Source organism: Phaethon aethereus (genome assembly GCF_964289735.1).
Source record: "Phaethon aethereus genome assembly, chromosome: 1".
Lineage (NCBI taxonomy): Eukaryota > Metazoa > Chordata > Aves > Phaethontiformes > Phaethontidae > Phaethon > Phaethon aethereus.
The window spans coordinates 67,235,561-67,255,945 of NC_138575.1; the positions used below are offsets into that span (position 1 = coordinate 67,235,561).

A 20,385-nucleotide genomic window follows, 5' to 3' on the forward strand; every position below is an offset into this window, starting at 1 on the left:
CAGAAACAAAGACTTGCAGTGGCAGCCACGGTAAACTTTAGCTTCGCAATCTTTTCCATTATCATCTGGCATATTTATATAGGAAAGCCAATAGTTCATTTGTCAGAAATTACCTCCTGCTCCAGAACAACGGGTTACGGTGCTTCTCAAGGGAGACATTACACAGACATTTTCTTTGGAAACAAAAGTTATATTTTGGAGTTTTTTGTTGGTGTTTTTTTTTTTTTTAACCCAGACTATTTCAGTGACCTTACTCATAGCATTGCCTCTCAGAGAGCTGCACAGGACCAGCTGAAGGGATGATACAGAGGAAGGGGAAGGAGCAATGTGGATTAGAAGTTTCTCAAATCAACTTTGACATGAGAATGTTCACACAAGGGGCAACCCTCTGTGAAAATGCTATCAAAGCAAATACACTGAGGAAGAAAAGTCTGCTTTCCCTTTTTTATTTTTTTTTTAATTCTCAGAAACTCTTTTAATTAAAAATCGAAAGGGAGGAACACACAGTGTAAGAAAATTCTACCCGGAATAGTCACACTTCTTTTAAAATGATTGTGCAACGCTGTTGCCGAAGGCACTTCTGCAATGAACACAGATAAGGTGGGAGACCTCCCCTGCTACATAAGGAAAAGGAAGAAAGGAGGGAAGTGGGAAGAATTTAGGCAAGCAACAGCTCTTGATCTGCATTTCTGTCACCACGCACAAATCCTGTTACTATCCAAAGCACCTCGCCAGCCAGCCAAAACCCAAGCCAGCTCTCCAATAGTTCCCATTGAGTCAAACATCACAGCAAGCTTGGAGGCGCAATCCTTCCTCCAGGCTCTTCCCTTTTCCTGGCCCGTTTCTAACAGCTGGACACTTGCTACACCCCAGAGAGACAGTGAGCAGCGCGGTTCACCGGAGGAGCCGCAGTGGCCGCCTGCCTGCCAGGGCCGAGCTCCCGCACCAGTGCCATTCCCAAATCTGTTGGAAACAGTGCATGGGGAATCAGTCTCTGTTTTCGTACCTGCCTCAATCTCAGAAAACAGAGAAAGCATCTGATTCCCTTTTCCTTTAATGGTGATTTTCCTTCTCAATTTCCCATCTGATACCTTTTAAACTTATAATTATGGATCTTTAGGAACTAAACAAATGCAAAATTATAAGCCAAGCCAACGCACTGCAAACTGACATAAATAGAAGTAGATGAGACAGCATGGAATTAAATGAACAAAAATGGCCAGTTTATTCACTGGAACAGTTATGCATTACACTGTAATTTTAATTGGAACATAAAGATGTAAGAATCAGTATATTGGCTTCTTTTAATTATTTTCTTCAGCACTAGAGTGTTTTTCCCAACCATTTGACTGCATGATCATATTACACATGTACAAGCACAGACTTTATGAATCCCCCACAAGGCATTAATCTAGGATTGTCTACAAGGACAAGGAAGAGTTAACATGGGAATTACTTCAATTTTAAAAACAAATGATGCATTTTTGGAAACAAGAGTTATTTAACTTTTTTGCTTTTAGCATAAAGTAGCAACAAGAAGAGTTTCCAATATTCAGTCTTTAGCAAATGAACATATATACTTTTATATTCCTCACCACCTAGAAACACTCCATCATTTAACCCCAAGAAGGCAGAACAACATAATGTCAATTCAACATAGGAGTAGCTGAGTTATTACAGCAGTAAACATACAGTATACAAATTTGTGTTTGTCACAAACTCCACCAATGTTAAAACTCTTTTGAAAGGAACACAGCAATCTGTATGGTTTGTTAGATACAGAACATCATGCAAATGGAAACATTAAATAGATTACAAAAGTCACAAAACATCAGTTTTCTTTTTTTTTTAATTGTTTACAAAGGATCAAGTTAATTAACCCTTTAACAGTCAAACCACAGGGCTGAAAATCAATAGGGCAATAACTAATAAAATGGACTTAATTTATCCACTGGCATAGCACACATAGCCATATCTGTGAACAGGAGGGAAAAAAAAAAAGCTAGATTACTCTTATTTCTTCTTCATAGCTGACAAAATAACAACTCAGCTAGCAAGCCAGTCTACTAGAAACTTTTATCAATTGCTTGTGTTTACTGATTTCCAAAATATTCTTGAAATCAAATAACCATATAATCAATAAAAACTTTTTAACTTGGTTTACTAATGCTGAGAAAAAAACATACACTCTTTTCCACTCCTTCTTTTACAGCAAATCATGATAATCAAAACAAATACAGAGTTTCACACAAAGATATTTTTGAAACACAAGGCCCTATCACCCAGAGTCTGCCCACACATTAACTCCAGTCATGGAATATAGGATTTTTCCTTTACCTTTTGTCTGTTTCTCACTTGGTTGCCATTAGATTTCACAAAGGGGATTTTCAAGAACTCCACAGGGAACAGATTAAAATCCTATAAGGGCTTAAGCCATGCACCTCAGAAGGAAAAATACAGACTCTCTGTGATAGTCCTCTTGCCTTTCTAGCAGGAGGAATATGCAGATCACACAAGAAATAAGAATTTTCTAGCTTAGTTATGGATATGGAAAAGCTACATGATGTTAAGAATCTCATGCACACATTTTACATTGCATATTTAGATGCATTTAATGCCTGAAGGCGAAAGGCAATTGCTTTTTTGTTTCTTTACCACAGGATGCTTAATTATAGTAAAAAAAACCCTTAACGGCTAAAAAAGGTCTGAATATTGTATATCCCTTTCAGACTCACTGCACACACAGCAAAGGAAAACTGAAGAAAAGTGATGACCGGAATTTTTAAAAGAGGTAACTGTAGCAATTATCATACTTCAAAGGTAAAACTTCAGTGCCTGCTGTTCTCAAACAAAGATTTCCAAAGTACAAAAGAAAGAAATTTACTGTAACCTCAGTGGATATGCATCTTCCGCCAAAGAAAGGAACAGACCTCAGAAGGGCTGATATAATCTATACCTTACGAAGATGATGAATCCAGCTATAGTGGAATTGGTAGCACAACTACTGACTTTGGCATTGCACGCTGAACGATAAGCTTGGTATAAAAATAAGGGCACAGACTCGTGAGTGTTGTTCCCAGTATGATGAGGACTGGGTCATATTTTTCTAACAGCTTACTTAAGTATTTGCAACACAATTGTCATGAGCAGCCTTCATAGGTGAGGTCATATTTCGTAAGTGAGGTTATATTTCACAACATAATCTCCTTTCTGTTCACATTTAAATATGGCAAATGGCTTAAACAAATTCACAATTTTTTAAAATAAAAGAAATAAACTGAAAGTCATCTTGGCATTAAAACTTGCAGCGTTAATTACAGTTTAATTCTATGAACCCTACTGTATAGCTATGATTACATTAAATTACTGTGAAAAATGTGGATGGAGAAAGCACAGAGATGCCAACCTGTCAATCAGATCAATCAGAAAGAATATCACTACTGCCTCCATCTAGAAGGCAGGAACTTCTATACAATTAGCATGAAAAATTGTAGTATTTCTTCTTCCTGTAAAACCTCCATTTATCTTCTGACTGATAGAAAATATATTTTCAATACTATTACATTCTACAATGTATTTATTAATCTTTTTCTCCCCTTATATTGAAATTTTTTTTTTATTTTTTTCCCCACGTATTTCCTATGAACTGGTTTTCCAGAAGGGGATCATTTCACTGAACAAAGAGTACTGTTTCACTACATCAGAAAATAATACCCAAAGCAAAATGCCCCAGAATTGAATAGGCTATTCCAAATCCAAAGAAATTTCAAGGCCATCTAGAGAACAAAAGCTGCATTTCAGATAGAAAAGTAGGAGCAAGATTTGAATTGCTTCCTTACTGTATAGGACACATTTCAGCATTTCTGAGTACAGTCAACTATTACAAATACATGTATAATTTTTTTCTTAATCTTTAACAATCAGACTAGATATCAACATATCATAAATTAATTTTAAATGGGCAAAATAGCATATTTTGCAACCCTTAAAAACCAGTCTTTTGCTTCTGGTTTAGTCTGCGTGTAAGTATTTCCTACAAAATCTCTCACAGAGTTGTATGTTATCAATCACTATATAATAAAGAAGAGTTTATCATCTCAAGAAGTTCAAGATATGTATCTTACTTTGTACTGGTTAACTGACAAACGTTGTCCCAGGGACCTATACAGTTTGCTAACTTACAATGCAATAACTACATCCATTTGTACATTTAAGTTGATTTGTTTCTAGTTCTCTTACATTTCCAACACTTAACTTTTATTATGTATAAAAAAATGTAAATTGAAAACTTAGAAGTGAAGAATTTAAAGCTTAAGAGCTTAAAGCTTTTTTCTGTAAAACAGGGCCACAATTTCTATACCATTGGATGCTGTTTCATAACTCTCGATCCACATGTACATACCAGTACAATGTTTCAATTTTCCAAAGTTGCTCTGCAAATCACAACTGGAAACAAAAATGTTTCTAAACAATTGTTCCAATACCACATTTTTTCCAATAAATTCTTATCTATATGGAAAGGAAATGTATTTCACTGAACTGCTGTTTAACTTAGATTTAGGGAAAATGCATTTGATTTGGATATCAAAATATGAAAACCTATTCCAAGTGAAGCCTGCAGTAGCTGTATTCAAAGTGCAATGCAAATTCTTTTCCTGTTTAACAATATACAGTAGCTGTATATATTGTTGGACGCAGACGTGGCCACTGTAGCATATTCATACGCCAGTCTGACAAGGTCAGGAATTCTGAGATGCTTTTTGAAGGCAGCATTTGCCTCTGACAAAATGTTTTGTTTGTTTTTTGTTCTTTTTTTAAATAAAAATCAAACTAGCAGCTAATCTCAGTATCAGACAGTATGATAGAGCTGAACAAGTTTTTTACTTGACTTTTCTATGACAAGACAACACATAGGTTAAGTATGATACTGAACAGCGATGTAAATGTATACGAGAAGAATCATGCGAACTGCATGGAAACCGAAGTCGAAAGTGTTCTCTGTTTGATCTGATCAGAATTGGATATTAGTTTGTTCCTATTTTCTCCACCTCTGATTCTGAATGTTTTGTTACAATAGCTCAGCTGCTTTGCTGAGGTTACATGACATACACTGTTGATGACATAGAGTATTTCTATTTACAGCACCTTCATTACTGGTACTATGGTAATAATGATTTGTTAGGCACACTGAGTGGTCACCGATTCTTTCCTCTGCTGATGTTTTGTGTGTCGTAACATTTGGTAAGCACTGTTACTAGCAGAAGACTGACTTCATTTTCTCAGATTCAGACAGAATGTGAAAGAATTATTCCAACCATACCTGCAGCAATATTTTTTTCCCCAGCTGCTCTGTACCTTAGGCTGTACTGTGTTTCCTGCTCCTAAGTCACATGTATGCTGCAGAGAAGGAATAAAGACATGTGGAAATATCTTAGCCTTTCACCTGTAAATAAATTAAGGCCACCTGACAAAGCAAGGAGTCTGCTAATTACCAACAAGTAGGCAGGTAGGCAGTACTGCAGACTTTTTTCTAGCTCATGACCGGACGGGAAGCCCATAGATGCTGAACCATGACCCCCTACTTATCCGCTTGCCTTGCTGTCAGGTACTGTGCAAAATAAATTCCTCTATCCTTGATTTTGTTCTGAAACTCACTACTTTTTAAGAAAAAACCCAGACTTACTCAGCTTTTACTGGAAAGAATCTTTAACTAGGAACACTGTGCACTGTTGCGATAGAGTCTGCGTAGCATAGATCACCTGAGTATTTGTCATAAACTGACATGAGCTAAGGTTCTGTGTCTGTTGATTTTTGGCAAGGAAAAAAATGCACTACAGTAAAGTCCTACTAACTTTGATCCACCCCATTAACCCTACCTGCATGAGTTCCTTCACCACAGAATACTTCACACGAAACGCATACAACTTCGCCATTCATACTAGCCTTTCACATTAAGGCCTTGAACTAGTATCCTGAATATGGGAGTGGGAGGAAAGAATGTTTTTCATTAGCACACACAACATTTTACTTGTTTTAGATTTTCTTTCGCATATACCAAATAGAAAGTAATTCCAAAAAACAGCACCAATTAATCTACTTGTCTGAAATGCAAAAATATAATTACAATGCAAGCAAACAACTGAAAACAAATCAATGTATCATGCTTTCATCTCCTTCTTAGGCTTAATAGTTATCTTTCAGTGAAGAGCCAGCAGCTAGTGTAACAGGAATTAAAAAAACAAGTGCATAAACAATATCAGTGCAGCAGCAAAATATACAGTCATTGTTAACATTCCAATTCAACCCATGTCCAACTTTTTGTGCAATAAAAATTGGCCATATACTGGCCAATGCAACAAGCCTCCTTTTAATATTAACACAGGCATTCTTCACTTAAGCTATTTCTGCTTGTTTTTTAAAAATAAAATCAATTAAATACAACTCTCAAAAAAAAAGACTGTATTTTATAAACACAAAATTCTGGTACAAATAAAGTAAGAAATAAATATCACACCCTTAATGACAAAAGGAAATTTGAACTGGTTCCTACGGCTGAACTTAGAGGATGTGAGGGTAGGATTTTTGTAACATACTTTTTTTAATACTGGCTTAAGTCTCTCATCATTTCAGAGGTAAAGCCAAGCAGCTGGGAGTAACATTTTTATCAAGATGTTAAATTTAACTACACTTTAGTTGTGATAGCAAAGTTTGAATACAATCAGAGGAACCATAAAAAGTCTTCTTGATAGGTTGGGCTCTGTGCTTTGTGTTCTTCTTCTCAACCTTCCCTCCGTCGCCAGAGCAGGGGATATGAATCCAGACTTAATGCAGCAACAGGGCAGGATTGTCTACCCGCTTGCTGGGAACAACCCCAACCTTTGTTGCATGAACTCCACTCTGTTTGCATTTTCTCTTATGTTGCATATGAAGATTAGGGGTAAGGAGGAGGCTTAGAGAGACAGTTGAGAGGGGCACACTGAGAGCTGGAATGTGGCTGCTCTTCTGGAAGAGCATTAGGACTGAAAATTAAAAAGAAAAGAGAAAAAGTGCTTAAAACACACAGCAAACTTTTTACATTCATGTAAATAGTACAGGGCTGGAAACAAACTTTAAAAGGGGATGAAACCTCATCTATAAATCTGTAACCTCAGATACACAGTATACATAAAGAAAATCCTCAGTGCAAACACATTCAGTGAAACCTGGATGCGTACATGAAACGCCACAGATATCTTGCTTGCCAATTCTTGTATACGATTGCTGTTTGCATGCTCTGATGAAAAATGCCGTGTGGAGAAATGAATGCATGTGCAAAACCAGGGAGCAAATTTGAAGGACAAAACACAGGTGCCATCTTTATGTGAGCATTAAAGATTTTCTGTATGCAACTGATAAATTGTTTGAAATTAAGGACAGTGCCGGTCTGGAAATCAGGTTTATCACTTTGTGAAAACGTGGTCTCTTACGAATGTGAGCTATTTGCTAGTACATTTGTACAAATCCAGTGTAACCTTCCTAGTCAGGCAAGATAAGCATTACATATTTTGTAATTAACACTTCCCAAAGGGGGTGTGTGTGTTTTGTTTTCTTTTGGTTTTGTGCTGTTTGGATCCTCCTCAATTCTGTCATATACTTTTGTCATGTGACTGTTTTTCATGTACAATTTCTCCAATAACAGCATTCACCCCTTAAGCCTCTAAAAGTGCATTTATAGTGTGCACTGTTGTATAGTACAGAGAGGTCTGAACCAGCTTTCAGCAAACCAGCTGGGGCTGGAGTAGCAACCTGGCAGCAGCAGCACAAAGATAAGGGGTAGCTAACACAAACATACCCCACTTCTTGGTGCACAGTTCCAGGGTGCTCCTGCTAGAAAAGCAGCGAGTCCCGTATGATTTCTCAGCCTTGGCCTGTCCTGTTTTTAAAGGGAGAACTTCAGCTCATCTAGTCACTGTCAGGCTAAGTGACAGCCATTAAACTTTCAAGGAAAGCATGTGGCAAAACAAGACACAGAAATAGAATGCAAGTAAATGCAATTTATTTAAAAAAAAACACAAAAAAGCAGTTCTTCAATGTGTCTGTGAAGAGGTTTTTTTCCTAATGCTTCAAATGTTCTACAGTCTTGAAGTTATTCCAAGCTCAACAGTCTGATATATGATGAAGGACAATCATTTATGTCCCCTTCTTCAAGAAAATTTGCCTTTTCCCCTTACTTTCTTTAGAAATCGTGCTGTAACATATTATCTCTGCAGCACAGGCTATTAAGAGTGTTGGCTGAAGGAATGCAATTAGTCTATTGCTGGAAATGAATCAATTTGAAATGCCAGAGGTATTTGAAAATCTGCCCCTGGAAATGCCAGTGGTACTGAAAACGTCTGTAGTTCCACATATAGCATTTACTTAGGGAAACAAAGAAATGACATTGTGCTTGCTTGAAGACAGAAACAAGTGTGCAACATCACCATTAAGAAAGTAGATGGCAATGTCCACATTTTCAAATTAGAGAAGCCTAGGAGACTATGACCACAAATCCACAGGTATTACAATTCAACAAGAGTCCTCTGAGCTTATTTGAAGATCATAGACTTGCACGTCTTAAGTTCAATTCTGTTTCACATTAATGCTCCTGAAGATGAGTTTCCTGATTGCAAAATGCCTGGTGAGAGCGGGTTACAGAAGCTCAGTACCTCACAGGCTTTGTTTTATGCTCAGCTGAGTAGGTCAGTCCTAAAGTGTTTAGTGCTATGGACTATGACTCCCCAGGTTACATGCAGATTTAGTCTAACCTTAAGCACCTAGGCATAAATATTTAATTTAATCCTAAAATCTTTTCTTGCAGCTTAGTAGTTGGACTTGTTTAATCAAACACTCTAAGACACCGTATCTGTCTTCTCTAAAAGAACTTCTGAAGAACTACTGTTCTTTCCATGGCTCTAACTATCCTTTTCTTCTGCCATATCCCACCATATACAGATGCAGATACAGCATCTAAAGAGGGATCTGAGTGACATCTTTGTTTACTCCACTCAAATGAGTCTGTGTCAGGAGTGACTGCAGATGGACCCAGAAAGTGTGCCTTTACTCTCAAGCTTATCCACCTATCAAGAGCCAGGTCCTGGCTTCAGCACATCCTAAGTTTTAAAGACAGGCTTAGGAGAAGCACTAGTCTTAAGTCCTTCAGAGAAATAAAAGTGAATTAGAACTTTAACATGACATTTGGGGAAGACAAACAAGGAGATGGTCATGTTACCCTACAAAGACTGCCTTACTCTTCTGCTTTGCTGCGCCATTTCTTTTTTCAAAGAACTTCTGTAATTGTCAGAAAGGAACAGAAACTCGACAGACACTTTCCTTGCTCATTAGCAGAGGAGTGTTTGTCTTTCAGGGCTTCCGACCCAGCTTTAAAAAATAAGCAGCACAAGATGTTCATGCTCTCAGGGAGAGGACTGGCGAGGAAATGGTCATAGTTAAGACTAGTTATGTACAGCAATGGCCTGAGGGAGGACCTCTTTGAGACACGTAAGATTCTTCTCTACACAAATATGCATGAGCGCAATAATCTTTTGGCATGACCTTCAGTACAAAGTCAGCCCTGACTGCAAATACTGTAATACAAACTACCCCAGACTAAACTCAGATTAGGAAGCACTGTGCTTAGAATTGCATTCATTTTCTCGTCATGGTAACTCTGCATTGCTTCTCACTTTGAAATACAAGCAAATTTCTATGCACAGAAGAAATATAAAACTTTGTCTCACTATTCCCCCTTTCAACCAATAATAAATATTTGGGGCATTAGCAAGAGAAAAAATCATGAGGTTATCGGGCACCTTTGAGCAACATACATCCATCATTTGCAGTCCTTAGTACATTTGAAACTTAGCCCAACGCTCTATTATTATACCACCCTCTTTTCAGAAAAAAACCACACATCCAGTTCATTAATGTAGATTACTGTAGCAGTATATAAACAAAAATTACATCAGAATCAGCAAGTGACACGTTACATGCAGTGTGCTTTTTATGGCAGTATAGGTGATCACGGCAGCAGGTCTTGGAGCTGAGCTATCAGACACACTGACAGTTGCGGGTGGTAGAGGATGGCGGGTGAGATTAATAACACAAAGCAATAGAGAGAGAGGGAAGAACATGAAGCTGTTGACTATTAACTGAGAATAAGGAAGAACATTGTTACATTCCCCTCATGGGATACGTGCAGTGTTTAAAACATGGTTTTAATAGACATCTTTTGTAAACCTCTCTTTAAAGGGTGGTATCATTAGGGGATCTATTCATTTATTTGATGAATGAAATCTGTGTCATTTTTTGTGTTAGTAGTATTCTTTGTTTTTAAGCAGTTGTTTGGGTTTTTTTTTCCCAGCACTCAAATTGCTAGGCATGTATTTCTAAAATCAGTTGGAAAATAGAATGCAAAGCCCTTTCATGTTAGTAAGTATTCTGTTCTCTGTCTTAAAGACGGCATTCACATGCAATATTGTCTGGCATTGATTGTAACTAACAAATCAGCAATGCAAAATATAAACAGACCAGTGATATTTTCAGAATGCAACCATTTTGCACTCAGTAATGTTTTACCTTATTTTTAATTTATTTCCTATTTTACATGAAATAAAAGCATTATTTTTTATTAAAAATAATATTAATTTCATTTGCAGTTAGTTTTTGGTGGTTTGTTTTTTGATTTTATTACTAGATAACTTGGGTCTAGAGTTTGGCCTCGGATAATGAAAATGACGTTTTCACTGCATTCAGCAGAAACCTGAACACAATCCAAGGACAGACATACTCTTTTTAGTATTAGATGATGGTAATATTTTAGTCTTGTCCAATATAGTCTATCAGACAGGTAGCTACAGATGCGAGGGAAGGGTGAACATCATCCAGTAATTTTCAGAGTCGGTCTAGATTTGGTTGCTTGCCCCATACTCCTAGAAATTGAGGTGATGCATGGAAGGCAGAGTGAGACTTTCATGTGGTTCACCAAAACCTACACACTGGAATCAATGCACTTTCACAGTTACTAGAAAATCCAGAGATACACAAGTCCCACTTAAAATTCAGTATAGATAACAGAGGAGGGAAAACTCTCCTTATTTGATGTTAAAGTTCAGAATTAATCTGTCTCCGTTATGGTCAGGCATATTAACTAGCTTGAACATGATTCGACATTCTGCAGGATGCAGAAAACATCTGTGTGAATTACAGATCTTAACAAGCTGTTGTTTGTTCCTGGGTGAAATGCCCCTGAGAGATCACATTACTGCAAAAGTAATGTTAGAGATTTAAAAAGACAAGCATACCTCTCTCAAAATGGGTGACTTCAGGGCTGGGCACAGTTTTAATGTGCCTCATTTGGCATCACATGATTGAAAGCACGTGTGCCATACCAGGAGGGACTATCAGAGGATGAGGAAGGGCAGTATAAGCTGCAATCTTTCTCCTCTGCTGGATTTAGAAAATCTGAGTCTCGATAAGTCTAACTGGTTCTTTAAATGCCTTCAAATTTTACTCCAGATTTCAATTAATTTATTTAAAGCACTGAACAACTTATGCCATCATGCTGACTTGCATTAAATCTGTTGTTACGCTTCACTGCCTTAAAAGACTGCAGCTATATGACTGAGACAAGCAAGGCAACAGTGTTAATATATCAAAAATAGTGTTGTTTTCACATCACCAGAAGAATATCAATGTAGAGGTAAAAACCAGCAGTCATCTGAAAGTCAACAGTTCAGCTAAGTATGCAGGTGTGTGTTGTTTGTGGGATGACTGATCTGAATTTTTAAAAAATATTAACCATATTTTTAAATATCGCTATTGTTTTCCATATACCATGGGTTTGATTTGGAAACATGGCAACAAAATCCTCTTGAACAACACTTCCAGTTCTGGTTGTAGCTAATGAGGTCTTCCTAACTGAGGAAGAATTCAGGGACAAATCAGAAAACCCTGAGGCTTTCCTTTGGACCTTATCCCTTTCTGTGGGTTTGTTTGCAGAACAAAGTAATGCTTGCAGCCAAACGTATAGCAGGAGTAGATCAGGTAGGTCTTCCATTCTGAGAAGAATGTTTAAAATTGAAGGAGCAATTGTTTGTTAGCACTTAGAGAGGGATAGTATTAGAGCATATTCTCCATCAGGAGAGTTGCTCTGGAAGGAACAGAATGGGCTTTGGTTTTGTGATGGTAAATTAAAAAAAAGACTTGTTGATATGGACTTTCAATGTAACCAAAGCACCTAATGATATTTCCAAATTGTAACATCTAAAACACAGCAGAAACAGGAATTTTAAGAGTTTTAGATGGAACTATTAATGTTTTTTCAGTGTGCCGTAAAACTCCAAACCGCAAACCCGTAAATGGCACTTATCAGTTATAACAAGCTTTCACCAGCTTCTCAGTAAAATTTTCATAATACCCATATATAGTAAGGAAGTTAATAGTACTTCCACTTCATAAGCAATAAAAGAGAGCCACAAATGAAGCAGCTGCTCCAAGGCCACCGAGATCCCCCTGTGACTCACAGAATTAGTGCTCAGCAGTGCCTGATGTGCAGTCTGAAAGCTGAACTGCACCCATTCCCCAGTGGGCATCACTGCAGACTTCCACTCACAAGAAGCTCAGCGCTGCATGGGAAGTAGCTTCATTGTATGTAGGGCTATAGATCAACTTGGTCACTACAGATAAGGCTAAGGTCTAAAAATAATGCAGCCTATTTCAAATGAGAGTATAGGCATAAGTGAATATATGCACAGAATATACTTTGAGTGGATAAAGAAAAGTATTGTAGTCTCTTTTTGCTTTGGTTTGTTTTTGTGCCTTGATTAACTCAGTCATCTCAGAAACATGATTTAGCCTTTGCACCACCTACAAGCAAGGACACCAGGAGTTTACGCTTGACAACAAGATTAAGAACTGACTGCAGTCTTAGTCTTGGGTCTGAGTTTCATAGAATGGTTTGGGTTGGAAGAGACCTTGAAGGTCATCTAGTTCCACCCCCTGTGCCATGGACAGGGACACCAGGTCAGGGAGTTCTTTCTGAAAAGTGTCTGCTAAAATCTCAGAAATGCCTTTAAAATACCACCTTACAAAAAGAGAAGCCAACATCTACCCCTAAAATTAAAAAATTCCCCATTTGTGTAAGCTTATTTAGCAACAAAATAAAGTCATTACTATTTTGGCATCATTGAGAAACTGCCTACAAAGACCAAATGAGGACTGCAAGATCCAACTTCGCATTCTTTTCCATATTTTTACATGGATATAAGTGCGTGAATGCTGTGATTCATGTTTGTACTGTCACTGCAATTATCACTGCTCCTCAAGTTGTAAGTTTGCTGTTAGTGAGCAAGTGTAGTGAAGAGCTTTTGTATAAGGCAGAGGAGGGGAGTTGCAGATGTGCATGCAGCTATGTGCAAGGAGAAAAGAGTTAGTTAAGTTTACCTGACAGTCTGGCAATCTGGCCCCCTGGCTAGTTGTGAGCCGTGTGGCGGTATGGAGGCAGCAGGCTGCTGACAATCTACAAGAAACTGATAAATTAGACATATATACAGAGAGATTACAGAGCAAGGGGTTAGTAACAGTAGTACACAGGCTACGCATCTGATGGAGAGATTTAGTGAGGAATGTGTTCTTGGTTCCTTATCTGACAGAAACACCTTTTTTTCTGATGGTAATAACATTAGTTTTGCCTTGTTTTTGTCCACAAGAAGTAGTGAAGCCATTTTTGTTTGTCTTCCTGTAGCATTGGGAAATTTTTGTTTAAACAGACAGTAATAGTGGGCTGGTATTCAGGATCTGGGTTTAAACCTTGTACTTATTGTTCTGCTGCTGATGAAATTGTTTTGCTTAAATCTAATATAAAAAGTGTCAATAAAGCTACCCCAAATTTCTGCAGAGAACTCACATCCATATAACAACAGCTACAGATACCATCTCATTAGGGTCTTCAAGAAAAAGCTTGCAAGAAAATTTCAGCTTCTAAATAGTGCTTGTGAGATTACTTTTTATAGGGAAAAGGGAGAAATTGATACAGTCAGTTGTCACTGTAGTGTCTGGATTATTTTATCAATTCTCTGCCAAAACAGTTTCCACATTAATCACTTGCAAACCTGCATTCTAGTTCTTAATTTTTTAAATAACCATAAAGCCAAATAATCCTTTGTTGCTACATTTTTACTGTGACATGTGGATTTTGAAGACAGCTTTAAACTCAATAATATTTGTGGGACGTAAGGAAAGTAGTTGAACAAGACAACCCTGCTTTCTAGTTCACTGGTTTCTACAAAGATCTCCAGATCTCAAGATCTGCTAATTTTCCCCACAGCAGTCTGGCCTTTGACATAGCCCCACAGACTATGTCATTCAGATTTTCAGGTCCTTTTGAACATTAAAATCTATGGGTGAAATTCTGACCATCTGGAAAACTACCAGAGATTACTTTTTGTCTCCAGCAGGCTTTGCAGATCTGTCATCCTCTCTGACTGCTTCAACCTGATTCTCAACCCTGAGAGTTACTTTCCCCTGAACCTTAAAAATGAGACAACTAGACTTCATGTACTTGGAAAGAATTTGATTTTGTTTTTTTTTTTTTTTTCAGTTGGTTTCTACTTAACGCTCAACACCAGTAATCATTTCTCTTTACAATGTGGATGTTTTCTAAAACCTACTTCTGTTTGTTGTCTCAATCAAGTGGAAGAATGTGTAAGTAATTTGCTGTCAAGCATCTTGAGATGACATCAGGTATAACACAGAGCAACACACCTTCCTAGCAACACTGAGCATCATATCCAGTATCATAACATTTCCCTTTCATACAATCCCAGCGTGCTTCTTCCTACTTCCTATGAAGATCTGTGCTGACCTCCAGTGGGTGGAGGCAAGTGTACCCAAATCATTAGTTTCTTACTGCTTCAGCCAGGAGGAGAGGGTTTTGAAACATATTTTCAAGTGCCAGCACCAGAAAAATGAAAAATATGCACAGTTGGTGCTGGCACCATTGTGTCAAGAAGCAGAAATGGAATGAGAAAGGATACCGTGCCGTTTTCTCATTTACCAGCATGGTCACTTAGAGTCCTCAGTACATCTGGTAGCAGAGGAGTGCAAGAGTTTACAATGTATTTGTGCCACTAATAGAAGGGTCTGTCATTTCAGCACAAAGCTCAATTAAAAGGAAAAGTGCCTTGCAGGCACAGACAGAGCGGGCTAACTGCAGATGGGAAATGATTGTCCAAAAGGAAAAAAAAAAAAAAAAGTCTTATTCTAAACAAACTAGTTTAGAATAAGACATTCAATCTTATTCCTTAGTCCAAAGCAAAGTCATCTCTGAGAGCTTATGGAAGGTAGTCAGTGAGAAAAGGAATACAGAACAAAATGCTGTGTGATGAAAAGGAACAGACAGGTTTCATAAACGCAGATGAAATTGTTCTGACAGGCTTTGCCAGAACAATGCAAATGCCTGATTAATGATCCTATTCTAATATCTGCAAATATTTTATGATGCCTCTTCATCTGCTAGATTTGGCAGAATGCATGAAAAGAGCGCCAGATTCTGCACCTATTATGCAGCCTGGATAATAAATACTTGATGTGAGCAAACTCCCTCAACTTCACTTGAAACAACAGTTCTACCTGGCGTCAGCAATGCTCACGCAGTCTGGCTCACACTCACTCACATCAGTACGAAATCTAGTGATCCACATGACTTAAAATGGCTGAATCGTCCTTCTACATCCTCCAGGAGTGATGTTTTTAAGGATTATGCTAGGAAAAAGCTAAGCAGAATGCATATAGCTTACATATACGCACTTCAAATTCATAGAAGCTCTTATCTATTTAGTCCAAGTAGCTGTGCCAGAACTAACTTTATTCCTTATATATTTAATCCTTTTAAGTATTTTGGAGGGTTTATAACCCTATTCTCTAATGCCACAACAGTTATAAACACAATGTAACAAGAAGTAATTTTAAAGGTGAAAACTAGAAGACAGCATTTGGTCCTTCCTTTCTCTGAAGGATCTCCTGCCTGTATCAAATATTTGTTTCTTTCTGAAATACTCTGTTGAAAGTTTCAAAGATGCCTTTACTGATTTTGTGGTCAATGCTATATATCTTAAAGACAAGCAAAGAAAGACACGCTCTCTTTTACTAAAAAAATAAAAACAAACAAGCAAAAACTTAAAAAATTACACTGGAACAGGCCTGTTCCCAATATTTTTCAAAACTCAGGGAGTGTCAGTTAAGCTACAGAGTGAAAAGACAGTTTGCTATTTGTGTAGAAGACACTTGGGGAACAGACACAGATTATACTTTCTGGTGTGTCTTCAGAGACCACCAACAAAACGATTAATAAAGTCATTAAATACAGACTACCTCTTTTCTCTCTCATCTCCAGTTGCTGTGAGGAAATAAACTACTGAGGTCAGGAGATGGGCTGGCTGATCTCTTAAGAACCTTTTTACAGTTCTATGAACATATAACCAAGAAATGAATTTCAGTGACCATTTCAACCACAAAAGGCAAAGAGAAGCTATTGTACATAAAAATTCATACGCCAGTTTTCACTGAATTCAGCAGCATTTGAGTCTGTACTGAGTCCTGTGGCAGTATTAGACAATGTTCACCGCTGCATGTGTTGGAGCTTTGAGGCGTGACTTGTGCTATACGTGAGGCTCGTTCCAATTTTCCAGTTCTTAACATTTTAGCTGTTTGCTCGCAATGGTGGTATAAAGGGCTTAGAGATTTTCCCTCTCACAGATTAGCCAGCGCTGATTTTCCTTTGGAATCTAATGCCCGGTCCTAATCAGGCTAATCAGCTCCTGATGTAAAAGCATTGAAAATACCAAGCTCAGAGAAGCTACATCTGCTCATATGAGAACTGAATGTGCTGCTATAAATTATCAGCTGAGAGCAAATCTCACACACACAAAATTTCCTGTGCTTGCCTTTGGCTCAGCCACAAAAACAATGCATTTTCCTCATGTCACAAGGTGTGCTCTGCCCTCCGGTCTGTGAACTGGGTGACTCCAATCAATATAGGTCTGCTTAACTGGGTTATTAGTGTCTGAGAGATGGGCATGCCTTCTGTTGACATCAGCAATGTCCCCAGTGAAAATCATATGTGCAAGCATTTTCAGTCCCACCTGCTCAGGGCCCAGCAATGGAACATTTCAGCACATTTTGGCACTCTGTAAATTACTAATCTCTACACAGTGCCTGTCAGAGACCAAGACTAGTAAGAATCACAGGATAAGCATTGGGGATGATGTGAACGAGAAACCAATATGTAAAATACTTTTAACTGTGTCTAGTTCACTTAATCAATGGAGAGCTTTTTTCTCTTATCTGAAAGGGTAAAATTGAGAGTCAAACAACAAACAAATCAGATTTTTTTTACAGGTACTGTTACATATTTGGTATTTCTGATACGAAAACATGGGGAAAAATCTGTTCTTGATAAAAGGAAAGCTCTCAAGAAATGCTTATGACAAAGTGTGAGATTGCGGCTTTTTCAGTCTTTTAAAACAAACTCTCCTTAGCATCCCATTGACTACTCCAGGCCAACAGAAAGTCACTCTTTTCTAGCTAGAAGTTTTTGAGCTATCTCACTTTGTCATGCTACGCAATGTCAATTGAACTTGCTCCATAAAGTTTGATGAATTTGATAACATGTCTATGAATAGTTATTGAGAATTTACTTGAAAAGAGAAGCTGTCTCCATTTACATGGTAATGAATTGTTTTCTTCCCCAAAATGTCAATTTAATGGGAGAGAAGGAATGCTTATAGCATGAGTCAAAAGCACTGGACAAAGAACAAATCAGTAGTCTGCTAGTTGTGCAGAGGCAGAAACACGTTTCATCACAAAGACAATAAATCAATCCTCTCTACTCAAAGGTGGGGAACAAGGAAAATTTCCAAATCCAAAAGATAAATGTGAGATGTCAAGAAGAACAGGGCAGAGGGTACCAAAACACTCACCCATCTTGCTGAGAGTTGAGAGCCATAGAGATGCTTTCAAACTGTAATCTGACAGAATAAGAAGTCCCAAAACTCTTCATGTCCAGGGGTGATGGGGACATAAGTTTATACTATTATTTGACTAGCTGGTTTCACTTATAATTTATCTCTGTTTTGCTAATGGATGCCAAGAAAACTTTGACCTTCCTCAAGGCCAGGAGGAACTTTAAGTGGTAATGGTTATCACAAAGAACAGCTGGTGAGAGGACAGCTGTGGCTTACCTTAGGAAAAAAGCACAAACAATGGTACAGGTCAAAGATTATAAGAGTCTCTCCCTTCTCCTGCTTCCAGGGTCAGTTTGGGTGTGGAAATAACACAGTTACCTCTGCCCTATGCACAGCCCCAGCTGGTCAGTCTGCCAGCTGCAAACTGGGTGCAGCTCTGTGTTTCTGCAGGCCATCCCTGGAAGGACAGGACTACGGTGGAGCAACCACATGGGTTCCACATGGAGCCTGGCAGGTCTCATTAACCCCAGCTCTCTCAGAGCAGGAGTGACTCGGATTGTCCTGGCCTGGGAGCAAAACAAGCAGCACAGAAGGACTGAGCCACAGTACAGGGCCACTGCACAGCTCCATGAGAGCCAGACCTGTTCTGGCACAACTAGCACCCGGGCAGCCTAATAAACTTCACCAGGTGCAAGTTAGCTCCTGTGCACATGTTTTCCAGTACCCAGACTCTCTGAGTTTTACCTCTGTTACCATTAAAGTGAATAATGGATCATTGGCTGGAGATAGACAAATTTATCAACCTAGTATCAGTTTTGGCTTACTTCATGGTAAAGCTGATTTACTATGAAATTTCTATGTAAAGTCTCACATATCTTAAGCTTGCTATTCAGAGAAATTTGGTTGGTGGTGATGTTTCAACAGCAATGAATTCTTCACTACTTATTTCTTAGTCTTATTTGAAAAATTATTTGAAGAATAAAGGTTAAGAGATGTAAGCATGCTGCTGAACTCCCATTTGCACACAGAGCTGGAGGCATCAGCAATATCTATATACTGCACTAAGAGGCAATAGGCCAGCAGCAGGATGCATCTAAAATCCTCATCTCCTGTCTTCTCCGCATGTCCACTCTTTCTTGCAAAAGTGGCCTAGGAGTATCCCACTGTTTCTACACTCCCAAGCTTCTGACACAGGCCTCCTTCTGCTTCTGCTCCTCCTCCTCTCAGATCTTTACCTTAAAGACATGGCCCAACAGAGTAAACATAACAGAGAGACTTCTGCTAAATGCTTCTCAGGAGTGAAAGCAGGTGATTGAGCTTATTGTAACAGGTAGAGTATTTAATTGCTATTTTCTTACAGCATTTAGAGAAATGCTATCTGTCTTGGTGATTTCCGCAAACCAACTCGTGGAGCATCACTAACAACTTCACATACTACCTGACAGACATGGTTTAGTAGGTCAATGGCTTTCCAGAACATGTCAGGTTTCTTAGCTGTGTTCTAGTGAGTTCTCTCATCTACACACAGCTACACTATATGGAGTGTTTTTTCCTTATTTTGCATGACTTCATTTCTACTTTCTTTTTAGACTTGAATTACCCCCAACCTAGAGAGCTGTTCCCCCATCAGTACATGTGCTTCAGTGGTTATGTGACTGATAGCTCCAAGTATAGTGATAAAGCTATATCCCAGCCTTGCCCTTTACTGTAGCTATATTAAGAATAATTTAAAAAATATTAAAAAAAAAAACAACTAAAAAACCCAAACAACCTAGTCATTAACAGAATCAGTGAAATGCATTTCTCTCCAATTACAGCCTAAGAACATTAAGAGGTTTCTTGTCAGCTCTGTAGGCTTTTTTACACTTTCTATATCATGATGTGTTTATGTTATTTCTCACATGGTTTCTGTGAATGCTTTAAATAATTCCTCATTAAATCTACTGAGAAGCTAAATAATGGGTTAGTAAAATAGCAGAAATGGAAATGGTAGAAGCTGAAAATATATATTCAGTTCCTTTCTTTTATATACAGTTCATAAAAAGCACATTTAGAAAGGTTTGATGATTCATGAAATACTTACTCACCAAAAGACACACACATTTTAAACATTTCAAAAGAGGAAAAGAAAGGTCTTAAAAATACAGAAATCATCACAATTCTGTCTTGTTGGTTACCCATCTTTCATGGAAACGTGTCTCGGATACATTTCCGATGGCCACAAATATGTCCAAACCAAAAATACTTGCACTATTTTACAGATAAAGAAGGTCCTGGTCCATAACTTGAAGTCAGTGGGAATGTTTAGTAGGCTTTGGAAGAAACAACATAAGGTAAAACTATAACTTTTCATAGCCCTAAAAAAAACGCAGACAGGGAGATACTTACAATCAGTGATACTAGTCTT

The 20,385-nt window shown here is 38.0% G+C and overlaps 1 protein-coding gene across 11 annotated transcripts in view; it reads right to left on the reverse strand.

Moving 5' to 3' along the window:
- Positions 1–6,753: 6,753 nt before the first annotated feature.
- Positions 6,754–20,385, reverse strand: part of BICD1 (BICD cargo adaptor 1) — a gene marked incomplete at both ends in the record, with an annotated part of 178,383 nt that continues 164,751 nt past the window's right edge. For 4 of the 11 annotated variants that reach the window (XM_082010687.1, XM_082010684.1, XM_082010683.1 and 1 more), the window contains 2 exons: positions 6,844–7,019; positions 13,459–13,534. In XM_082010687.1, the coding sequence (XP_081866813.1) occupies positions 6,932–7,019; positions 13,459–13,534 (164 nt within the window). Of the gene's footprint in view, positions 7,020–13,458; positions 13,545–20,385 lie in introns of those variants that run through there. The other 7 variants (XM_082010680.1, XM_082010681.1, XM_082010689.1 and 4 more) reach the window with 4 other exon arrangements.